Below are 23,726 nucleotides of genomic sequence, written 5' to 3'. Positions count from 1 at the left end.
ATGATGTTGTTGTTGTTGGTACTGGTTATGCTGCTGGTGCTGCTGATGGTGGTACTGTTGCTGTCGGTGCTACAAGTGTCGTTGGTGCTGAGGTTGGTGATGATGTTGGTGTAGTAAGTATAGCCTGTAAATCACGCACCATTCTTGTCAGGGTTTCTATCCTACCCTCTATCATTTCTATCCATCCACTCATCTGATTCGATAGATCTTGATTATCAATTCGAAGTTCCCTAACTTCTTCTGATATTCCCCTTCGGTTGGTATTCAGAAGTAGAGGTTGAATATTTTCTGAGATTGTAGTAATGCGACCTTCGAGATGGAAAACTTTAGCAAGAAGGGTGAATACAGTGTTGCGCATAGGTTCACTGGTAAGTACATCGTTTTCTCCGATGTTAGGAGGTAAGTTTGGTTCGCGGTAGGGCTCGCCTTCTTCATTTCTCCATCGAATGAGTAAGTCTCGGACCCACCCCCATCTCCTTCAGAAAGAAAAATAATTAAATGGTTGAGGCACTTCTGGTTCATTGACTTCGGAGTCTGCTTCAATATATATCTCGAAATCGCTTCCGGAACTAATGGAATCCAAGCTAGGTGTAGGATCCATCTCTCACGATCAGTTAAAGGGTTTTGATATGAAATGATTTTCGAATATTGAATGATATTCTAATTATATATAGAATATCTATACATACTTCCAAAGATCCCGTAAATTACGGAGAAAATTAAGGAAACGTGTCAGATAAAGTCTACAGTGACAGATACGTTAAGATATGAATTTTGTCTATACACTATTCATGCAATCAATGCAGCAAGACGTGTCTAGACTAAGAATGATAAGCGGATAATTTTTGACACCCAATGATAAGCAAAACTTTTTGACATGCAGACCAGGTTCAAGTCCAGACTTATTAATATAACCTAACAACTACTAAGTCGAAGTCCAGACTCACTAATGCATCCTAACAACTCCTAGTTAGACACACTAATGCAAGACCTGGTTCGCTACGACAACCTGGCTCTGATACCAACTGTAGAGCCCCGTCCTAATCCATCCGGACGAAGTCCATCTCGATTATAAACGATTCACAATAGTTGATTACATCGCGAGTTACTTGACCTCTAAATGTTACATTTTACAAACATTGCATTCGTTTTAAAAGACAAACTTTCATTTCATTGAAAGTTGACGACATGCATACCATTTCATAATACATCCAACTATAATTGACTTAATAATGATCTTGATGAACTCGATGACTCGAATGCAACATCTTTTGAAATATGTCATAAATGACTCCAAGTAATATCTCTAAATGAGCAAATGAACAGCGGAAGATTTCTTTCATACCTGAGAATAAACATGCTTTCAAGTGTCAACCAAAAGGTTGGTGAGTTCATTAGTTTATCATAAACAATCATTTCTATTAATTTAATAGACCACAAGATTTTCATTTTTCATTCCTCATAAACATACGTCCCATGCATAGATACAAAAATATCATTCATATGGATTGAACACCTGGTAACCGACCTTAACAATATGCATATAAGAATATCCTCATCATTCCGGGATCCTCCTTCGAACATGATATAAATTTCGAAGTACTAAAGCATCCGGTACTTTGGATGGGGCTTGTTGGGCCCGATAGATCTATCTTTAGGATTCGCGTCAATTAGGGTGTCTGTTCTCTACTTCTTAGATTACCAGACTAAAAAGGGGCATATTCGATTTAATAATCCAACCATAGAATGTAGTTTCGATTACTTGTGTCTATTTCGTAAAACATTTATAAAAAGCAGCGAATGAATTCTCAGTCCCAAAAATATATATTGCAAAAGCATTTAAAAAGGGAGCAAATGAAACTCACGCATATAATTATTGTAAAACATTTAATAAAACATTTGCATGTATTCTCAGTCCCAAAAATGTAAAGAGTAAAAGGGGATCAATTGAAACTCACCATACTGTATTTTGTAGTAAAAATACATATAACTATATTGAACAATGCAGGGTTGGCCTCGGATTCACGAACCTATATCATTTGTTTATTTATTAATACACATAATCGTAATCGAACAATATATATATATATATACATATATATATATATATATATATATATATATATATATATATATATATATATATATATATATATATATATGTTTCATGTATTTCCTTTGTATGTGAAAATATTAATTTTGTTATGTTTAATGTATTAAATATATATATCGTTTGTTTGTTAAAACTAATAATTGTACTAATACTTAAAATGATATTTGAAATGGTAAAATGGTAATATTGATAACACTTAATATTACTAATAAAAATAATAGTGATAAATATAATGATATTAATAATAATAACTGTAAAAATATAAATTTCACTATTAAAGATGTTTATTATAATAATTTTAATAATTATTTAATAACGATACTCATGGTAATATCAATAAGTTTTTATTACTTTCATAGTACTAATGACAATAATAATAATCATAATCATAATATTGGCCATAATACTTAAAATAATAAGGTTACTACTAATATTAATATGATTACTACTTATAATAATAATAATGATAATAATTATAATACTTATACATGTGATAATAATAATAATGTTTATATCATTAATGATAACAATAATAATGATAACACTAACAATCATAATAATAATAATAATAATATTAATAATAATAATAATAATGAAAATAAAAATTTGTGTTGAAAACGACCTCACTAGCTTTTGTGAAAAAGAATTGTCACAAGCAGCGGTTGAACTCGAGACCTCCCGGTTATAACAAACACTCCAAAACCTTTCCTCTAGTTGTTCATTTCTGATTTATATCCCAACTTAAATCTATTTAACCATAAATTTCGTTTCTATCATTATTATTTATTCAAGTTTTCGGCCCAACAACTTTAACAAGGTTCCCGATCCAATAACCAAGTCCAGCTCGACAATACACTAGGCCCAAGGAAAAAATGTGGGATTTCGTTGGTGTTTAATAGAAATCGAATGGCAGCAATAAGTTTGTAGGGTTCGGTTTCAATCATCATTACATCAACAACCACACACGTCATAATCATCATCTTTCATTATCATCTTGGATCATCATAACCTATAATCACCATTATCTCCTTTATACCCATCGTCATCATCATCTTCTAAACCGTATTCATTCTAATCCTCAATAACGGTTACCATCATTAATCACGTTCCTCATAATACTCGATCAATTGAAAGTATAAAAAGGATCCCGGTCCCTTAACAGCACTAATAGCACGGTCCAAATAAAAAAGAAAAAGGCAGTCCAAAAGTTTAATCAAGTACCCCATTTTTATAATCGACTAGGGTCCATTGAGTGGGTATTGTTTTCAAATAGAACAAGAAACAACTCATTGAGCATTATGTGTCGGCCAGTAGGTAAAAGAACACGCAGCAAATAAAGTATTCTCTTCCTTCTTTATATTCCTCATCACAGCTCGTCTTTATTTATATATATATATATATATATATATATATATATATATATATATATATATATATATATATATATATATATATATATATTATCTTTATCATTCGCATTCAAAAAAAATTAGAAGCAGGAGCATATGGTAACAGCAACAGTAAGAGGGAATGAATAAAGGGTGTTCGTTTTTTTTGTTTTTAAGCTTGAAACAATATGTAGTAGCGGGCAATGAGGGTGTTTTGTCGTGAAACAGAAAAATGAAAAGTATAGTGGTGATTATATGGTTGTAGTGAGATAAAGAGATATAGATAGAGAAGGGTGACGTTTGGTGGGTTTAAGGATTAAAGGTGGTGATGGTTCTTGGTCTAGCTCGTCTAGTAACAGAGAAAGCAAGTGATGGTTACGGTGTGTTGTTTGAAACGGGTTTTAATGGTGGTCGAAAGGTGAGTGTTTTAGTGATGAATTGAATAGGAAAAAAAATAGTATGCAGTACACTAATGAGTTTATTGATCGACATAGAAGGGATCCAAGAGGGTAGTAATGGTTGCAGAAGGGAGATGATTGAAGGTGAGGAGGGATAAATCGAATAACTCTTCCACAATTTGAGTCCATCGTTTATTATATAAAGAAAATGTGTGTCGACAGAAGTATTCGATGCCAGAAAGAAGAAAACAAAAGAAAATAAAAAGAAGAAAAAGACTTCTAACAGAATTAGATAAGTTCAAAATTTGGAATTCGATTTGTACAAAGTTTGGGTCCCATCTGTGAGCTGAAGTCGACAGAATCAAATCAAGAGCAGTTAGCAGATATAGAAATAAAAATAAAATATAGCAGATGACAAAAGTTCGTACGATTAGTGGATACAGAAAGCTGACAAGTTTTGTTCATATTGTTAATGGATTATGACATGTAACAGATTGGAGGAAGGGAACGAATTTATTAACAGGAGCTGAAGAATGATCGAATCAGATTGCAATGGTTAACAAATCCACATAATATATCTGTTTTTATAATTTAATTTTTTTATTGATTATTAATAATTATAAATATATTAATAATAATACTAATAATAATAATAATAATTTTATTACTAATAAATATAAATACATTAAAATTTAATAATGCTGTAATATTAATAATAATATTAAAACAATAATACAGTTAATATTAATAATAATTATCTTAATAATAATACAATGATAATAATAGTTGTTAATAATAATATTGTTAATGATAATATTAAATAATTATATTACTTTTAATGATAATAATTAATAATAATACTAGTAATAACAAGTTACAGGTTTCCTAAAAAAAATTAATAATACTGATATTGATAAAAGTAATAGTAATTATAATAAATATATTTTTTAACTTGTAGTTACATTTTATTGTTATGATAATAAATGTTGAATATTTATTATTTATACGATATGTATGTATTACCATAAAATCCTAATTATTAATAAGAATCATATATATATTTATTTTGATAATACTTAATTATTCTGGATATTATTTTACATTATAATTTAAGTAATTTAAAGTGTAGTTTACTAAACATATTATATATACACTTACGTTTATATTTACACACACACACACACACACACATATATATATATATATATATATATATATATATATATATATATATATATATATATATATATATATATATATACTTATATACATATTTATTTACATCTAATTGTTCGTGAATCGTCGGGATTAGCCAAGGGTCAAATGTATACAGTTCCAGAGTTTTTGAGATTCAGTTTAACAGACTTTGCTTATCGTGTCGGAAACATATAAAGATTAAAGTTTAAATTTGATCGGAAATTTCCGGGTCATCACAATATAACCACGTTAAATCCTTGTGTCGTTTTATGCTTTTATTTATCGTTCTTATGCTTTAATTACTCGTTTGTCGTTCGTGGATTGTTTGTGATTGACGATACCACAATCACATGTTCTTGTTTGGGTCCTAAATCCTAACAAGTGGTATCAAGAGCTTCAAGGTTACGAGTTCGGGCACGATGGCGAATTGAAAGCAGGTGTTTTTGATATGGTTGATTAATCGGTTCTTTCATCAGGGTTATTAAAACGACGGGTTTAAGGATTTGTCTTTGGTCGCGATGAACTCATGGATATGTGTATGTATCCGGGAGAGTTGATTACACAAGATTCGGGTATTGGTTCTTGGATGTTATTTTGTAATCGGGACGCTGATTGCATCATGATGGTGATTTTTTTGCGAAGGGTTACGGACTCAGAGGTCGATTCGATGGGTTCGTTGCGGAGAGATTTTTCGGGAGATCCAGGTGTCGGATCTGAGTTCTCGTTCTTCGCGATCCAGTGCGAAAGAATGATTGAACTATCAAATTCGGAGTTCCAGGAGCTGTTGTAGTAGAAAATTCGTAGCGGATTCGTTAACCGTTGGATCGACTTGATTTTTTGTGTGCGGATAGTAGACTTACTGATCTACACGTGGTAAAAATTTGAGGTTAATCTGACCGTTGGATCTTGAGATATGATTTTTCGAATCTGGGCAGTTTTTGGGATGAAGTTTTTCGGGTTTGATGGCGCGAGCGTGAGATGGTTTTGTCTCGGAAACTTCGAGCGATACGAGCTATGTTTTTGAAGATGTGGGTTTGTTATGGAAGCTCAGGAGGGTGTTTTTTCTCTCGGTTTAGAGCGGTTGAATAATGAACAAGATGCATCGGGTTGAAAGTCGATAGTGGGAGTATCGGGGAAGTTTGATGCTTGTGGTTTGGAAACGAGATGATCAATGGTGTTTGGTCAATATTCTATGATCTATGGAGTATGTGGGAAGATTAGAGTTCCTTGTCACTAAGAAAATTGGTTGTCGAAGGGTGTCGGATAGAACACGTTCGACGGTTGCTCGAGTTTGGTTGATGTTTCAACAAAAGGAGCGGTTTTTCTTCGAGGGTGATCAATTAGGAGTCTTTAGGTGATCGAAGAGGGGCGGATAATCTTGTAAGTCCTGGAACTTGAGCTTTCTAAGATCGTTGAGGGTGTCGGGAACTTGGTATGAGGTTGGTAACCGACGGAAGTTATCGAGCTAGTGGGAGTTAGTCAACTAGTAAAGTTGTGGAGATGATTATGCGACGTTGTCTCCAATGTTCTCAAGATTAGTGTGATGATTCCGGGTAACACTAGGGCTTCGAGTACTTGTTTTACTCTCCGATGGCAAAGAGATTTGCGACTGACTGGTGGTACGAACCAAGTTTCTTCTCGAGTAGCCGCGATTTTATTTCTTACTCGTACAGTGGGAGCGTGCTTGGGATGAGAAGATGGGTTTGTGAAATTCATAGCTATGAGGAGGTCAGTGAACCAGCGAGAAAGCGGAAAGTTGAAAAGTTAGTAGATTTCGAGGTTGTGATTGCGTTCTCACTGAAGCCTTGATGAAGAGTCTACGAGGGCATCTGTTGGATTTTCTGATTGCTGGGAAGGAAAATCATAGATAGACGGTGAAGTCCTGTACGAGGGTGATCGTTGACATGTGTGTTCGGGATTGGACATGTCTAGGGTGATCGGTGAGGCGGTGTAGTCTCATGAAGAATCCTATAATTGAAGAGTCGTATACTTCAATTGGTCTTCTGATGTAAGAAGATGATCTTCGTGTTAGAAGATGGTGGCGATAGAAACCGAGATGGCCCAAGCTAGTAACTATGAAATTGGATTATCACTCAGCTGTGTTTTTGGTGTCGAAAGACTTCACTTGCTCGTAGGCTAACGAGTAAAGTGCGGCGTGATTCGGGTGTCTCATCCGGCGGTATCAAAAGGAGTTGGTAATCGGCTAGTCTAGAGTTATTGTGGGTTTGTTTAAACATAGTTGATGGGTTTGGCGAAAGTTGTTTAATGTCTCCTTCGAGTGGGAGATTGTTGGAGTGCGAAGTTCGAATTAAACAAGGTTTGCTGAATCTGTGAATTTGGTGACCACGAGTTTTGAGTTATGGTCGCAAGAAGCTGAGAAAACAAAACTCGCGACCACCAGAAATTCATTGCGGTCGCGAAAATGGTGCTGATGGGAGAAAATTCTAGAATTGAGTTTTCTTGCTCGTTAAGTAGTTTCCTTGTTTAGATTTGCCTATATAAACACCCTATGTAACCCATACAATGTGTGCACGAAATTAATAGTGAAAAATCTCTGGTTTGCGCCCGTGGACTAAACCCTTCTCCGTGCTTGGAGTTGGGATATAACCACGTTAAATCCTTGTGTCATTTTATGCTTTTATTTATCGTTCTTATGCTTTAATTATTCGTTTGTCGTTCGTGGGTTGTTTGTGATTGGCGATACCACAATCACATGTTCTTGTTTGGGTCCTAAATCCTAACATTTGTATCTATTCGACAATCATATCGCTAGTAGGTTAGGATCTAACATGTATCCGAATGCGAGTAGAGAAATTAGTATTGAGACCTTTGTCTTTTATAATAAAAGGAAATATATTGGAATCTTATAATTTATAAAATAAACATTATCCTATATATCCTAAATGAGTGTTACCGTGATCGGTTATGGTATTGCTTGCAACTTAAAATCTCTTTCTAAGATGCAAAGGTAAATGATAAACCAACTTATGATTGTGTTTGAAGGCCCCCAACAAATCGAAATTGCAAGCGTAAAGTAGAATACACATAATTTGTAAACCCCAACCACCCCCCCCCCCCCCCCCCCCCCCCCCAAACAAAAAAAAAACAACCATTGTATTAATTACGATAGCCATATCAGTTATGTTGTTTTATACAAAAAGTTGTTTGTAAGTGACAGATATTTTATTTTAAAGAATGTCTCCGGTGCAGTACATTAATATCACCTTATTTTCTTTATAGCTAAAGAATCTGTAGCCATGTCCTACATCATGTAAATGAACATGATACTTTCGATCGTTAGAAAAAAATTTCATACTCAGCTTTACAAAACAATTGGTACCTTGAACATATAAATGGAATGATTTGGGTTACATGTCTAATGGGTCATATATACAGGTTAAGTTCATAAACTTATTTAAGATGAAACAAATCAAATGGGTCAAATGGTCAAATGTGACCCAAAGTACATTAAAGTGATTATAAACTAAAATTGTGGATGGAGCAGCCAGACCCGTATTGTTTATTATCCATGTTAAAAGTTACCCATCATGGTTTAACAAAGTTAGGACATGTTCCCATCATGCAGACCCACCCATTCAACCACATCTAGTTATCGTCTTCAAACATTCAGAATTTGCAGTCTCTCAATAACAGGACTTTACTGCAAATATTGAGCAAAAATGCAAAATATACCTCTGATTCAGATATCCCAAACGATGTACTCATGAAACGTTCAACGTGTGGAAGATATATAGAACATGAACTAATTCAAACCCAACCTTCAAGATATCAGCAAATTTGAACTATGAGTTAGATATGTAAAAGGCAGAGTACAATAAGTGAGAGGATGCAACTAATCTGAAGTGATAAGATTTAGGGTTACAGAAAGATCAGAACTTGGTGCACTTAAAATAGTTTACAAACAAAAGTGCACCCAACTGACCAAAAACCTGTCCCACTGTTCTACTTAATGTCTAACTTAAGTACCTAAGATGTGCCCGCGGGCTATACAAATAACTAGATTAATCTAATACTAATGGCTTATCAATTGTTGACCCTCCTCCATCTTCATCATATACCGGTTTGCTCAACTTAATCTTAATTATCCTCTCTGACTTTTTCCTCTTCTTTGACTCAACACACAACCGATTTGGTTGCTCGTATTCACCGTCACTTGTTTCTTCTTCACTACTCGATTGTCGAGAGATAACATCAAGCTGTTCATCAATCATATCATCATTGTACTCTGACTGCTCAACAGTAACAGGAACATGCTCATTCCCAACATTTTCTGTTTCTTGTTCAACCATCTGATCAGCAACATAAACTTCATTACCAGCAGTTACGTTTTCTTGACCAACATGAACTTCATCAGAATTATTGACAGGCAGAGGTAATAAGCCCTTGTCCTATAAAAGTAAAATTAAACCAATAAGTGATATTAGAAAATGATAACTTGAAAGACAAATAGTAGTTTTAAGGTCCTTACTCCAATTATCGTTGTAGATGCAAGCGTGTTGACTTTTTTAGGCCTGCCTCTTGGTTTCAGCACCTTCGGTGGTGGATCTTTTTTCGGATTCTTGCAAGACCGAACATTGTGGCCGTTTTCCCAACAATTTTTACAAGTCATTATCCTTCAACGCGTGAATAATTTCTCTTTTGTCCAATATCTGTCACATTTTCTGTTTGGCTGAAGTGCTAGACTATCAGGGATCCGGCATCTTTTTGGCGGTACAGACTTTATGTAACTTGTTTTAGGTTATGATGAACTGCCATTTATAATTAAACACTTCATAATTACTTACCTCAACAGTTACAGTGTTACACAAACGTGACATCTTTCAAACTGTTCTACAAAGCATCATAGATTAACTCCATTTGGAGAAGTAATTATGTGCCTTTCTAATCACTTCAGAACAAGTAGTAACAAAGGAAATGTTCATAATTTTGTAACAAAAATATAATTTGAGTAGCAATAACAATATTTTAGTTATGTCTGAAATTGCTTATTTTGCAATTAAGGAAAAACAAATGAAACCGGTTAAACAAAACAGTCATAATTACTTACAGTATATGCTTAAACAAAAGGGTTTAGTTTTTGTATATACCCAAAATTTTATGTTACACACTGAAACTTTTAAGCAAACTCTGAAATTATGGTTAGTGTATGTATCCGATAACTTGTTTATAGAGTATATAGCGTTACATCACCAGTTTACAGGTTATAAATATCAGATCCGGACAATAACAGTTAGTGAAAGTTACATACATACCATATAATCTTATGAAAAGTTTGATACAGTTTCAGATACATAATACTCCGTGAAAATCAGATAAGCAGTCATCATTAAATCATATTGTATCATGTACATGTAGTATAAACACAATTAGCAACAATGTGATTATGCGAGTAGTAGGTAGGTATAGTACAAGTATAATAAGTAGATGTTATAATGACAAGTGATAATAATCGTGAGAAACAGGGTGCAGAACCGTGTGTATTGGACGGTGGCCGGAATACCTGGAGATATGGAGGAGGAGACTTGAACCTTTTCACCGGAGACTCGCTCGATTAACGACGGCGCTACTTATCAAGTTTAATACTCCGTACAAGTAGTACATTAAAAGTTGCTGTATATAACTCGAGGGATCACCAATCACCTCTCACTTAATTAAAATTATTATTTTATTATTTTATTTTTTATTTTTGGCAAAAAAACTGAATGTATTAAAATTTTTCATAAAAAGTGAAAATAAAAGATATAATATGTTGGCCCATATCACAACATTAAAGACCTTATGGACAAAACCCATAAACAACAACAACAAAACCCAATACCACGTAAGTGGTGTATGGGGAGGTGAGATGTAGACAATTCTTCTCCTATCCGAGAATAAAGTCAAGTCATTTCTCCACCTAGAGTGAAAACACTCTCAAAAGTAGAGAAAATCATCCATCTCTCTATTCGACGGATGGAGAGATTGCTTCCGAGTGGACCTCTGGCCAATAAGTAGAAAAAAGTTTTTTAAAAAATAAAATAAAATAAAAAATAAAATTGAGACGCCATGAAAATGGTAAAATTAAATTTTCATGGATTTTAAATCCTGCCTGAAATTTAATTTAGGCTCTAAGAGTCAGCCAAGTCGTCAATAAATCGACGCTTGCTGTTGACTCAATAACTAGAGCCCAGGACAAAACCCATAAAATACCCCATAAATAAAAAAAAAACAATCAACCCAACATGTAACAACATACAATACAAATGCAAAAAGAAGATCCTTCTTAAACAGAGTCCGAGCACTGATCAAATCAATAACCATGGCTGCAATTTCCAAACGTATAGCTGGTGACTTTCGACTTTGCTAGCGTTTACCAACCATTGAAACACCTTTATCTTAATATGCTCTACTACTCCCACCCAACTTTATAAGATCCATTAAATAGAAAATCGATTCTAGCAAGCAAATTAACCAAAACGAAACCGGAGCTATCAACCTCCAAGTTTTCTTGGCATTAAAACCTAGCCCATGAAAGCATTCAAGAGAAAATTCAATAAGGGACGACGGCATAACCCATTCTACGTTCCACCATGTAAATAAAGCCGACCAAACATTTCGAGACCATGGACAATCCAAAAGAAGATGATCAATCGACTCGACATGAATAGAACAATCCAAAAGAAGATGATCAATCTCACTTAATTAATATTGTATTTATATTTGTGATAAATAAAAGTTTCTTTCGATTTAAACAAAATTACGTCATTGGTCCTTAATGTTTGGTCAAAATTTCATGGATGAACCTAAAGTATTTTTTTAAACGTGAATGACTCTAATGTTCAAACATATTGCATCATTGGTCCCCGAAGTTAACAGACATTATTTCCCATCGCCCGTCATGAGATACACATGGGAATTTTTAGTCAATAACGGTGAGTAAATAATGATGCACACACACGTGATGCCCCTAAGATGAGAAAATAACATTTCTTACATATGTAAAATGACTGAAAATCCTTATGTGCATATCACGTGATGCACACTAACGACGAGGAAATAACGTATGTTACATTCAGGGACCAACGATGTACATTAAGCTGTATATGATAAAACTTGAAATTACGAGAATTTACAATTAACACATGAATAAAAGATGATAAATACTATGCTAAACTAAAATGTAATCCTTATCAAATACAAATGATAAAATATAGCAAAAACTAGAGTTGTATCGGGCCGCGCGTTGCGGCGGCTGAGTTTTGTTTGTTTTTGGTTATGGCTTCGATGCGTAGCTTACGGAGTGTTCCAAAATGCGTAGCATTCATACATAGCGTTAAGTAATACGTAAAGTTCTACTTCACCCAAGTATAGAATGTTCTACTTAACCGACTGTTGATTACACAAAATGGCTACGCCAACACTAAAACTGCACTAATTAATTCCAGTGAAGAGATGACTTCTTTTGCTGCTAAATTCAGTGCCTTGCTATCAAATGTACAAAGCTTAAATGTGCTTTGAACTACCATAAATCACAATTCACAATGCAAGCAATACCTACACATAAGGTGCAACAAAACTCTAGTTACACAATAGCTGAATAATTCAATTGTCGCTAACATAAATGAAAACAATATATAAGAGTTACCTGTGATGGTTCCGTGTACAACGTTGTCGATAACCTACAAACACAGTAGCACCAAAGTGTGCAGGTATATATTTACAACTATCTAGAAGCTAAGATATACAAAAAGACCAAATTTATAGCAACAAAGTTCACAGCAATAAAGTTATTAGCCTATTTATTAAACAATTTACTCAAAGAGTCAGTTTTGGTTGTATTTGGTTAGTCAAACCATTAACAAATCTACTCAGTTTTGATCAAATTTTCAATTTAATTTTTTAATCAAATATTCCAGTTATCTGATCAAAATTTCAATTTTTGATCAAGTTCTCAATTTTGGTTAAATTTTACGGACCTGATCAAGTGCTCAATTTTGATCAAAAGTTGACTTTTTTTCAAGTTGACTAACCAATCTATTAACCAATTTGCTCAACGTTGGTCGAATAGTTAAGTTGACTATTTCATTAAGTTCACTATAAGCTATTCAATTTTGATCATATAATCAAGTTGACTTTTTGATCGAATCAGGCTGACTATTTGATATAATAGTCAATGGTGGTCAAATTTTGTTAACCTATCTATTAGAAAATTTACGCAAGTACTCAATGGTGGTCAAATTTTGTTAACCTATCTCTTCACTTTTTCTCTTTACTGATCAGTATAAATCTCTCCATATTCCCAAATCTAACTTTCACACTTTCTAATTATATACCCAAAAACCTTCCAGCTAATATTTTTCCTTGTTAAATACAAATACAGCTCCTAAACAACCTGTACCAAAATAACAACAAAGTTCAAAAATCCATTGATACACAACACGAACTATAAACTTAAGAAAATCTAATGTTACATGCCAATTATTAACTTATGAAACCTAAATTATGTTGCTAGTCACCTTATATCTTGTTGGCTGTGCTATTGAATATCAGTGGTACCTAAAGTGGCATTCAAACTAATGGTGGATTGAAGTGTTAGCACATACATCAAGTCATAATAGTTTTTAAAATGTTTTAATTAGAGTCTTAAGCGTTTATTGGGGTGTAAATTTGTAACCTGGGCCTGCAACTGGTTTAGTACCTGTGGTCTGCACACTGAAGCCTTACACCAGTTGGGATGAGTTTGTTTCGGCACTCGGCACACGTTTGGTAATAATACATGAGATTATTTACCGTGAATTTTAAACACAAATCTTGGGATACAATTAATTACCAATAATAACAACCAGAAATGTGCACTGGCTTTGACCCACATTTTCGTGAACCAACCTTCATCAGAATAGATTTTGAGACACAATTATGGACGTAATGTACATAATGGCCATTTACTAAAATAGAAAATCGGAGTATACTTACTAAAATACACAAATAATAAGCAATTAAACTCATAAAATTGAAAACCTAACAAATCAATAAAGTGGTTGATTTGATGAATACCTTCAAACATGGATTGGATAATAGAAGCAGTTGCAACCAACTTTCTTTACAATGGATACATCCTCATTTGATCCCATGTTGATAGTTTGTCGATTAGGCAGAGCTGATGAGTCATTTAGTGCATCAAGAGCTTTTTCGGTTGATAACGTGATACATTTGTGAAAGGAATTTTGTGAAAACGGTTCAACATTCGAAGCCTCCAGAGTTGATGTCTTCATAAAATAAGTGTTATCCTATTCCGCAAATGTATTCATCTCCTCTGTAGGAACAACACTCAAGTGGCGCAAACCAGCCCTGATTCCCACTATTATGATCATAATATTCGAGTCAGTTTTAATCTCGTAGCTCTTTCTACCATCTGTCAAGATTATAGATTGAAATTTTGAAACGAAAATTTTGTCGAGCTTACTTGTGATGTAGAAGCTCCTTTTAAAATCAATCATACACTCTCATTACATTATCTTCCGACATCCTGCAAAATAACTCAATCAAATTAGTTTGTAATTGAAACTGATATGTTGGGTGTATAGAGGTTATTTGTTTACAATTAAATCCTCTTAAGTTTAATATAACCCAAACCCCGCATTTAATCATATATGACTATATCAACTCTGATAATGCAACTATCCTACAGCCACTTCCATCTTTTAAAAATTCAAATAAACTTAAATACACAATGATTGGGCAGCCTTTTAAGGGACGCTGTTCTTTTCGAAATAGGAGGGAACAAACACTATCATTTTAATTTTTTAAGTTATTAGTACATACACTACATACACAAAGCATACACTACATAAAGTGTACTTTTCCTGAGTTTCAACAATTAAACATTCAGTGTTTTCAATCTCATAAATGATATGATATATACAAACCTTGAGGCTGAAGTTGAACAGGAGAAGCATGCAATAATGAATGACGATATGTGTCGGCAGTAGAAAGGTACTTATATTGAATATAATCTGAAAAATGAGCAACATACATAATCAATACAACAATCTCTAAATATGTAGACATAAAAATAACAATATTCTAAAACAAAATAAACCAAATGTATAAAAGATGAAGAACCAGACTATGGACATCAGTTTCACCCACATATGTAGTTGATGAAGCATTATCTCAGAAAACGCAGAAGAGAAAAAAAAAAAAAAAAAAAAAAAAAAAACTTACTTGCAATAGCGTAGGTAGCACTGACAGCGGGGACAAAACCTACGGCGGTAGTGACGACGGTTGTCAGAAACTTGATTGATCGTAAGAAACTCAAAACGATAGGGTTAAAGCACAATCGTTGAGAGGAAATCGAAACCCCTATGGTTAGATAATAATCGCATAGACAAAAAGTCACGCAATCCACAACCCTAGGGTTAATTCGCTGAGAGGAAATCAGATGCTGGTTCTCCCATGAAATTCAACAAACCCGGGGTGGATTCAGAGTTTTTGCAAGGGAATAAAAAACCCTAGATGTAAGAGGAGCTGAGAGAGGAAGGGAGGAGGCGACGGTAGGTGGCGATGATGAAGCAGGTTTTTTTTTTTTTATGCTGTCAAATGTGGTTTAGGGTGATTTTCTGAAGGAAACCTGTTAGGATCCCACATCGTCCAGGTATGGAATTGAGTGATAGGCTTATAAGTTAAGGTGTTCCTTCCTCTTTCAAGCTAATTTTTGGGAGTGAATTCTACACTTGAACTATGGCTATGTCAAGCTAGCTATCCCTCGATTTTTAAGTTATCAATTCAGGAATATCATAACAAATGGTATCAGAGCTAGCCTCGTCTTTCGGACCCAACACTCGGAGTGGTGGTCTATGGAGTGGATGGTATCAGAGCTAGCCTCGTCTTTCGGACCCAACACTCGGAGTGGTGGTCTATGGAGTGGTGGCTTGGACCGAGAGAGGGTGCCAACCGTGACCAACGAGGACGTTGGCTCTTTGAGGGTGGGGTATTGTTACGATCCCACATCGCCCAAGTATGGGATTGAGTGATGGTTTTGGGCTTATGGCTATGTCTGTAACGACTCGATTTTTTCGACTTGCTTTTGTGCCTTGTGTTTTTGCGAAACTGCGTATTTGTGCGTACTGTGCTATCTTATACTCTGAAATCTTAATACATATGGCCTACTTTCATTTATGTGTTAAAACGTGCCTTTAAGTACGTAGGATACTTAACTTGATCATCGGAAGTCTTTATGACCGTTAGTGTCACTTGACGTTACGAACAAACTGCGTACTGCGTACACGTTTAACTTTTGTCGTAATCGGAATATTATGACTACGAAATCATAATTATTATTTCATAATAATAATTACTTGGGTTTTTGGATGCCTAATTACGCGTAGTAATTTACTTATGCTTACTAGTTAGTCTTGTTGGACTTTCTACCTTGTTGGGCCTTAGCCCACCCTACACTATGTAGTTACCCGAACTTTTCCATGTTATATATTAAATGAAAACTATATTTGTATGATTAAATGTTTCCAACATATTAAGCAATCAAACTTGTTAAGACTTGATTATTTGAAATGTGCTTCATATAGACAATTGACCACCCAAGTTGACCAGCGATTCACGAACGTTAAAAATTTGTAAAAAAACTACATGATATATATATATATATATATATATATATATATATATATATATATATATATATATATATATATATATATATATATATATATATATATATATATATATATATATATATATATATGGATTATATATGGTTAACATGAGACTATGATAAGTAAGTATCTCACTAAGTATATTAACAATGAATGATATACATAAAAATGAGTTTATTGAATTAAGAAACTCGAAACGATATATATAACGATTATCGTTATAACAACGCCATACTAAATACATATGAATCATATTAAGATATTGATACACTATGTTTAAGATGATAAAATGATAATTAAGTATATCATTAAGTGTGTTAACAATGAACTACATATGTAAAACAAGACTACTAACTTAAGAATTTCGAAACGAGGCATATATGTAACGATTATCATTGTAACGACATTTTAATGTATATATATCATATTAAGATATATTCATACATTATAATATCATGATAATGTAATAATTTAACATCTCATTTAAGTATAATAACAATGAATTAATTACATTTAACAAGATCGTTAACTTAAAGGTCTTAAAACAACACTTACATGTAATGACTAACGGTGACTTAACGACTCAGTTAAAATGTATATACATGTAGTGTATTAAGATGTATTAATACACTTTTGAAAGACTTCAAGCCATATATCAAAGTATTTATACTTAGCAAAAATGCTCAAAATTACATTCTCATTCGTTTCCATCAACAATTCTACTCGTGTACACCCGTATTTGTACTCGTACAATACACAGCTTCTAGATGTATTTACTATTGGTATATACACCTTTAATCATTCATTCTTAGCAGCTATCTTAGAGTCAAAAACATGTGGAACCATTATTTAACAACTTGTATGACTAAAGAGATAAAAACAAACTTAAGGATCTTTTTTTTTCTTCTTTATAACAAGTAATTTCGTTTTTATGATTTCACCCCATTTTTCCATTCTATTTTCTCATACTTACACTCCAAATTCTCTCTCAAAATACTCCTAACATCATACTTGATCATCTCCAAGCATTTTCACTATCTTTTAGCTTCAATTACAAGCTTTAATCATCATAAAAACAACCATTCAAGAGCACTTCAAGAAATCTTGCTAGCTTACTTCCAATCTTGCAAATCCATTTCAAGTGATCATCCAATCTCAAGAAGTTTTTCTTATTTACAGTAAGATATCTTTCTAATTCAAGGTAATACTCATATTCAAACTTTGATTCAATTTCTATAACTATAACAATCTTATTTCGAGTGGAAACCTTACTTGAACTTGTTTTCGTGTCATGATTCTGCTTCAAGAACTTTCAAGCCATCCAAGGATCCTTTGAAGCTAGATCCATTTTTCTCTTTTCCAGTAGGTTTATCCACAAAACTTGAGGTAGTAATGATGTTCATAACATCATTCGATTCATACATATAAAGCTATCTTATTCGAAGGTTTAAACTTGTAATCACTAGAACATAGTTTAGTTAATTCTAAACTTGTTCGCAAACAGAAGTTAATACTTCTAACTTGACTTTTAAAATTAACTAAACACATGTTCTATATCTATATGATATGCTAACTTAATGATTTAAAACCTGAAAACACGAAAAACACTGTAAAACCGGACATACGCCGTCGTAGTAACACCGCGGGTTGTTTTGGGTTTGATAATTAAAAACTATGATAAACTTTGATTTAAAAGTTGTTCTTCTGGGAAAATGATTTTTCTTATGAACATGAAACTATATCCAAAACTCATAGTTAAACTCAAAGTGGAAGTATGTTTTTCAAAATGGTCATCAAGACGTCGTTCTTTCGACTGAAATGACTACCTCTTACAAAAATGACTTGTAACTTATATTTCCGACTATAAACCTATAATTTTTCTGTTTAAATTCATAAAATAGAATTCAATATGAAACCATAGCAATTTGATTCACTCAAAACGGATTTAAAACGAAGAAGTTATGGGTAAAACAAGATTGGATATTTTTTGTTTGTAGTAGCTACGTGAAATATTGTAACAAATCTATATTAATTATATCCTAGCTAACTCATATTGTATTATACATGTATTCTAATATATTATGTAATCTTGGGATACCATAGACACGTATGCAAATATTTTGACATATCATATCGACCCATGTATATATATTATTTGGAACAACCATAGACACTCTATATGCAGTAATGTTGGAGTTAGCTATACAGGGTTGAGGTTGATTCCAAAAATATATATACTTTGAGTTGTGATCTAGCCTGAGACGTGTATACACTGGGTCATGGATTGATTCAAGATAATATATATCGATTTATTTCTGTACATCTAACTGTGAACAACTAGTTGTAGGTTACTAACGAGGACAGCTGACTTAATAAACTTAAAACAGTAAAACGTATTAAAAATGTTGTAAATATATTTTGAACATACTTTGATATATATGTACATATTTGTTATAAGTTCGTGAATCGACCAGTGGCCAAGTCTTACTTCCCGACGAAGTAAAAATCTGTGAAAGTGAGTTATAGTCCCACTTTTAAAATCTAATATTTTGGGATGAGAATACATGCAGCTTTATAAATGCTTTACAAAATAGACACAAGTACGCAAAAACTACATTCTATGGTTGGATTATTAAACCGAATATCGCCCTTCAAGTCTGTAGCCTAAGAATTAGGGAAATGGCCCCTAATTAACGCGAATCATAAAGATAGATCTATTGGACTTAACAACCCCTATTCAGGTTATGGATGGTTTAGTACTTCGAGATTATTATACAGACGAGGTTCTGTTTTGGGGATATTCTATGCATTAAGTTAACGTCGGTTATCAGGTGTTCAACATATGAATGATTTTTATGCACTTGCGAGTGTAATGATATTTATGAAAAATGAGAAATCTTGTGGTCTATTATTATGATTTGATAATATATAGGTTAAACCTATAACTCACCAACATTTTTGTTGACGTTTTAAGCATGTTTATTCTCAGGTGATTATTAAAAGCTTCCGCTGTTGCATACTAAAATAAGGACAAGATTTAGAGTCCATGCTTGTATGATATTGTGTAAAAACTGCATTCAAGAAACTTACTTTGATGTAATATATTTTTATTGTAAACCATTATGTAATGGTCGTGTGTAAACGGTATATTTTAGATTATCATTATTTGATAATCTAAGTAATGCTTTTTAAACCTTTATCGATAAAATAAAGGTTATGGTTGTTATAAAAATGAATGCAGTCTTTGAAAAACGTCTCATATAGAGGTCAAAATCTCGCGACGAAATCAATTAATATGGAACGTTTATAATCAATATGAACGGGACATTTCACACTAGTTAGTGGACTATTTAATTAGCCCAATTATTAATAGCTAGTGACCCATTAATATGTAAGACAAATGCCCATTTATTAGAGGGAACATGCTAGCATTTATGTCAAGTATTATCCTTAATGTTGCATGAGATCCTAACATAAGCACCAACTTTAGACAACCATTAACCAAAAAGCAAAAAGTTGTCCCCCTTGTCCCCCACCATATCCAACGTCCACCATCACCCTCCCACCTCCTCACCACCTATAAATACAAGCCTTATTACATCCATTTTACACTTGCTTTCATTTGTAATTTACACACACTCACTCTCTAATTCTTTCTCTAGTTCTTTCTCTCTCTAAAAAGTGTAAGTATTGATTTTTCTTCTTCTTCTTCCTATCTCTCTCACAAATTCATCATCATCATCATCATCATGGGTCTAGCTTTTTAGCTTTGATCTTGATTACATCTTGTAGATTCAAAATTAGATTTGAATCTTTCAAGAACATGGAAGATTCAAGCTTTCTAGCTTTGAATCTTCACCTACTTTGTAGATCTATATTTTTTTTAACTTTAATCTTGCTATTTTGTTATAAAGATTCAAACTTGTGTTTGTAATCTTCATGTAACTTAAAGATCCAAGATTTATGCTTCAAGATCTTCAAGAACAACCAAGATGCAAGCTTTCTAGCTTGAATCTTCATATCTTTTGTTGGATCTAAGTTTCCTAACTTATGATCTCATTATTTTGTTATAAAGATCAAAACTTGTGTTTATGGTCTTCATATAACTTAAAGATCTAAGCTTTATGCTTCAAGTTCTTCAAGAACACTAAAGGTTCAAGCTTTCTAGCTTTGTGACCTTATAACTTGTGTGAAAGGGATTCAAGCTCTCTAGCTTAGGGTTCCATCACTTCATTTGACTTAGATTATGTTCATACTTGCTTGATTGAAGTAAAGTTTGTAGCTTTAGTTGTAAACGTAACTTGTAATTGTGTTAAGACTAAGGATATGATGTAACATTGGTTCATCATCCATCTAAGAATTAAATGAGTTGTGTTCTTACTTGGTCTTAACATATTATGTGTTGATGGTAGAATCTTAGTCAAGGTGATGCTAACCCATCAACGAGTTGTACACTTGAAGCTACAAGCATCAAGGATGAGAACCGTGATGAGCATCAAGCACTAAGAACCCCACCGGAGCACCTTGATTACTGTTTTTGGGATCTGATCAGACCACCTGGGCTACTGTAAAGTTGATTTTCAGCTAGTTCGGTTCGAGTAGATGATTTTCCGTTTAGGCCTCGTCTTAATCCGAGTTACGGTTTAGGATTTACGGCCCTCCGAAAGCCACTACGCCGTTGTAACGTTGTGCTGAAATTTCTGACCTACTCGCACTTAAACCGTCGCCACGGTCAAACGAAGACGAGTTAGGTTCTGAAAATTGGTTAGAGGTTAGGAGACTCATATACGGAGCCATAGCCACTGACTATGCGTCTTTTCAATTTACGTAGAGGTCGTAGCACCTGACCTAAGTTAGCCTATTGTTTCGATATCTATTCTTGTCAAACTTACTTAGCTTTTATGATGATGAACGATGATGATGATGACACTTAAACTTATTTTATGCACTAATAGAACTTATAAATACAACCTACTGACCTAGTAACCTTTGATTTAGGTTGACGACCTTTCAGACCGACTTACTACTTGCACACTTTCGTATCGACATGTATTGCTTATTCACTGTGAGTTATAGCATCTCTTTTTACTACTTTTAACTATTTTTAGGACTGAGAATACATGCGCATTTTTATGTTTTACTTACTTGACACGAGTACTTAAACTTTACATATGTGTGGGTTATATAAGGGCATAAACTTTCCCGTTAGCATGGTAACGTTTAACTATCGGTTTTTGAACCGGTAGACGCGAATCTTAGATATGGATCCATAGGGTTCGACATCCCCACTCGGGCTAGTCGCGCTAGCATTTAACGGGTGTTTAATACTTCGAGGACATACGCACTCGCCAGGTGTACTTTTAGGGGGTGACATTTATATTTACGTTAAGTCTAGTTACCATGTTCCCACGGTTATACATATACTTTTCATACTGTTTTGAAACATTGAAATCTCGTGGTCAATCTTATATTACTGTTACAATTTAAACTATAGCTCACCAACATTATTGTTGACATTTTTAAGCATGTTTTCTCAGGTGCTAAGAGGTATCTTGCTTCCGCTGTTTAGACTTGCTGTCTTGGTGTTTAAACTTGCTGTTAAGGACCTGCTGTGTTAGATATCCGCTGCACAACTTAGAGATGTCTCAATTATGGAACTTTTCTTTTGCATTCGTAGTTAATGTTATTTTCAAATAATGACTTTGTAATGACCTGTGTGTCACGTTATCTTTTGTAAACGCTATCTTTTTATGAATGCAAAACTGGTTTTCAAACAGTATATAGTGTTTGACCATGTAAAGATCCTGTTGTTGACGAATCGTACACAATGGTTTTGTACGGGGCGTCACATTTGGTATCAGAGCATTGGTTGTAGGGAATTAGGTTGCATTAGTGAGTCTAGACCGGACCAAGTAGGATTCACTAATAGGACTAATCTACAACTTGCTTGTTTACTTGCTTCTGCGGAACTTACTGCATGCTACTGTTTACTTTTACGCTATATGATCTTACTGCATGCTACCGTTTACTTTTACTGCTGTATGAACTTGCTGCATGCTACCGTTTCCTTTTACTACTATGTAAACTTGCTGTATGCTTTTGCTTATTCTCACTACTGCATGCTACTATCTGCTTTTTGCATGATACTTCTGTTCATACTGTTATTACTGCCATGCTATATATTGCTGTAGACAATCTAGGTTGCTGTAGTGCCTGATTACGTGCTTGCTTCCTGCCTGCTATTCGCTGTACCGACTTGGAAAACTTACCTTTCCTAGATTCAGATGTTTTTCTGAACCCTTTTTCCACACGTCTAACCCTAAGGATTAGTATTGTAATCCACCTATTACTACCGTCCCACCGTTCCGGAGATCGAAACGTTACTTCACGCAATCTAGGAAGAGTACCCCTCGGATTACACGCCCGCTGAAGTTGATCCTCGGAGGAGGAAACCCCGAGCTCACTCTAAATAGCCACGTACGACGTGTGAACATTCGAAGGTTGTTCAGTTCCCGCAAGATGGCTCGTATCTCGTATGCTTTCATGACCGTCACTTATCTCTTTCGTTCTTCACCATTACTCGACGATCTAACGACACTTCTGGATTTAGGACCCTAACACTCTTAGGCATTGGGGAAGTCGGGAGGACATCTCCTTTCACAAAGTCAGAGTGCCTTCTACTGATGCTCAGCCATACCCAAAGACTTGGGAGTCGCCTCAAGACATATTGTATTACTTCTTGCTACACGTATAACTCGACGCGAGACCCAGATTGAATTTCTAGAAAGGAACCTAATGACGTTACCTGAACATGAACATTTTGAAAAAATTTCGGGACATTTAGGCATTGGTGCATGACCTACGGAACTTACGCACCCACACCGAGAAATCGTGAGATTAATTATGTAGATTTTGTTTTGAGATAGCATAGATAAAGCACCGTTGGATGAAATTGAGT

The 23,726-nt window shown here is 34.1% G+C and overlaps 1 protein-coding gene and 1 long non-coding RNA gene across 2 annotated transcripts; both read right to left on the bottom strand.

The window, feature by feature from the left end:
- Nucleotides 1-9,072: 9,072 nt before the first annotated feature.
- On the bottom strand, nucleotides 9,073-10,698 carry LOC139862487 (uncharacterized). The gene is made up of 3 exons (XM_071851098.1): nucleotides 10,618-10,698; nucleotides 9,586-9,865; nucleotides 9,073-9,505 (listed from the first exon to the last, which is right to left on the bottom strand). The coding sequence occupies exons 2-3, from the start codon at nucleotides 9,724-9,726 to the stop codon at nucleotides 9,119-9,121; spliced, it is 528 nt and encodes a 175-aa protein (XP_071707199.1). The 5' UTR covers nucleotides 9,727-9,865; nucleotides 10,618-10,698; the 3' UTR covers nucleotides 9,073-9,118.
- A 1,486-nt stretch (nucleotides 10,699-12,184) lies between these two features.
- Nucleotides 12,185-15,641, bottom strand: LOC139862480 (uncharacterized). The gene is made up of 4 exons (XR_011764197.1): nucleotides 15,321-15,641; nucleotides 15,023-15,109; nucleotides 14,560-14,622; nucleotides 12,185-14,454 (listed from the first exon to the last, which is right to left on the bottom strand). It is a non-coding gene; the product is annotated as an uncharacterized lncRNA (long non-coding RNA).
- Between the last annotated feature and the right edge of the window lie 8,085 nt (nucleotides 15,642-23,726).

The sequence above is a fragment of the Rutidosis leptorrhynchoides genome, chromosome 1 (genome assembly GCF_046630445.1).
Source record: "Rutidosis leptorrhynchoides isolate AG116_Rl617_1_P2 chromosome 1, CSIRO_AGI_Rlap_v1, whole genome shotgun sequence".
NCBI classification, from domain to species: Eukaryota; Viridiplantae; Streptophyta; class Magnoliopsida; order Asterales; family Asteraceae; genus Rutidosis; species Rutidosis leptorrhynchoides.
Note: the sequence above shows the minus strand (reverse complement) of the source record. Positions and strands in the feature narration are given on the sequence as shown.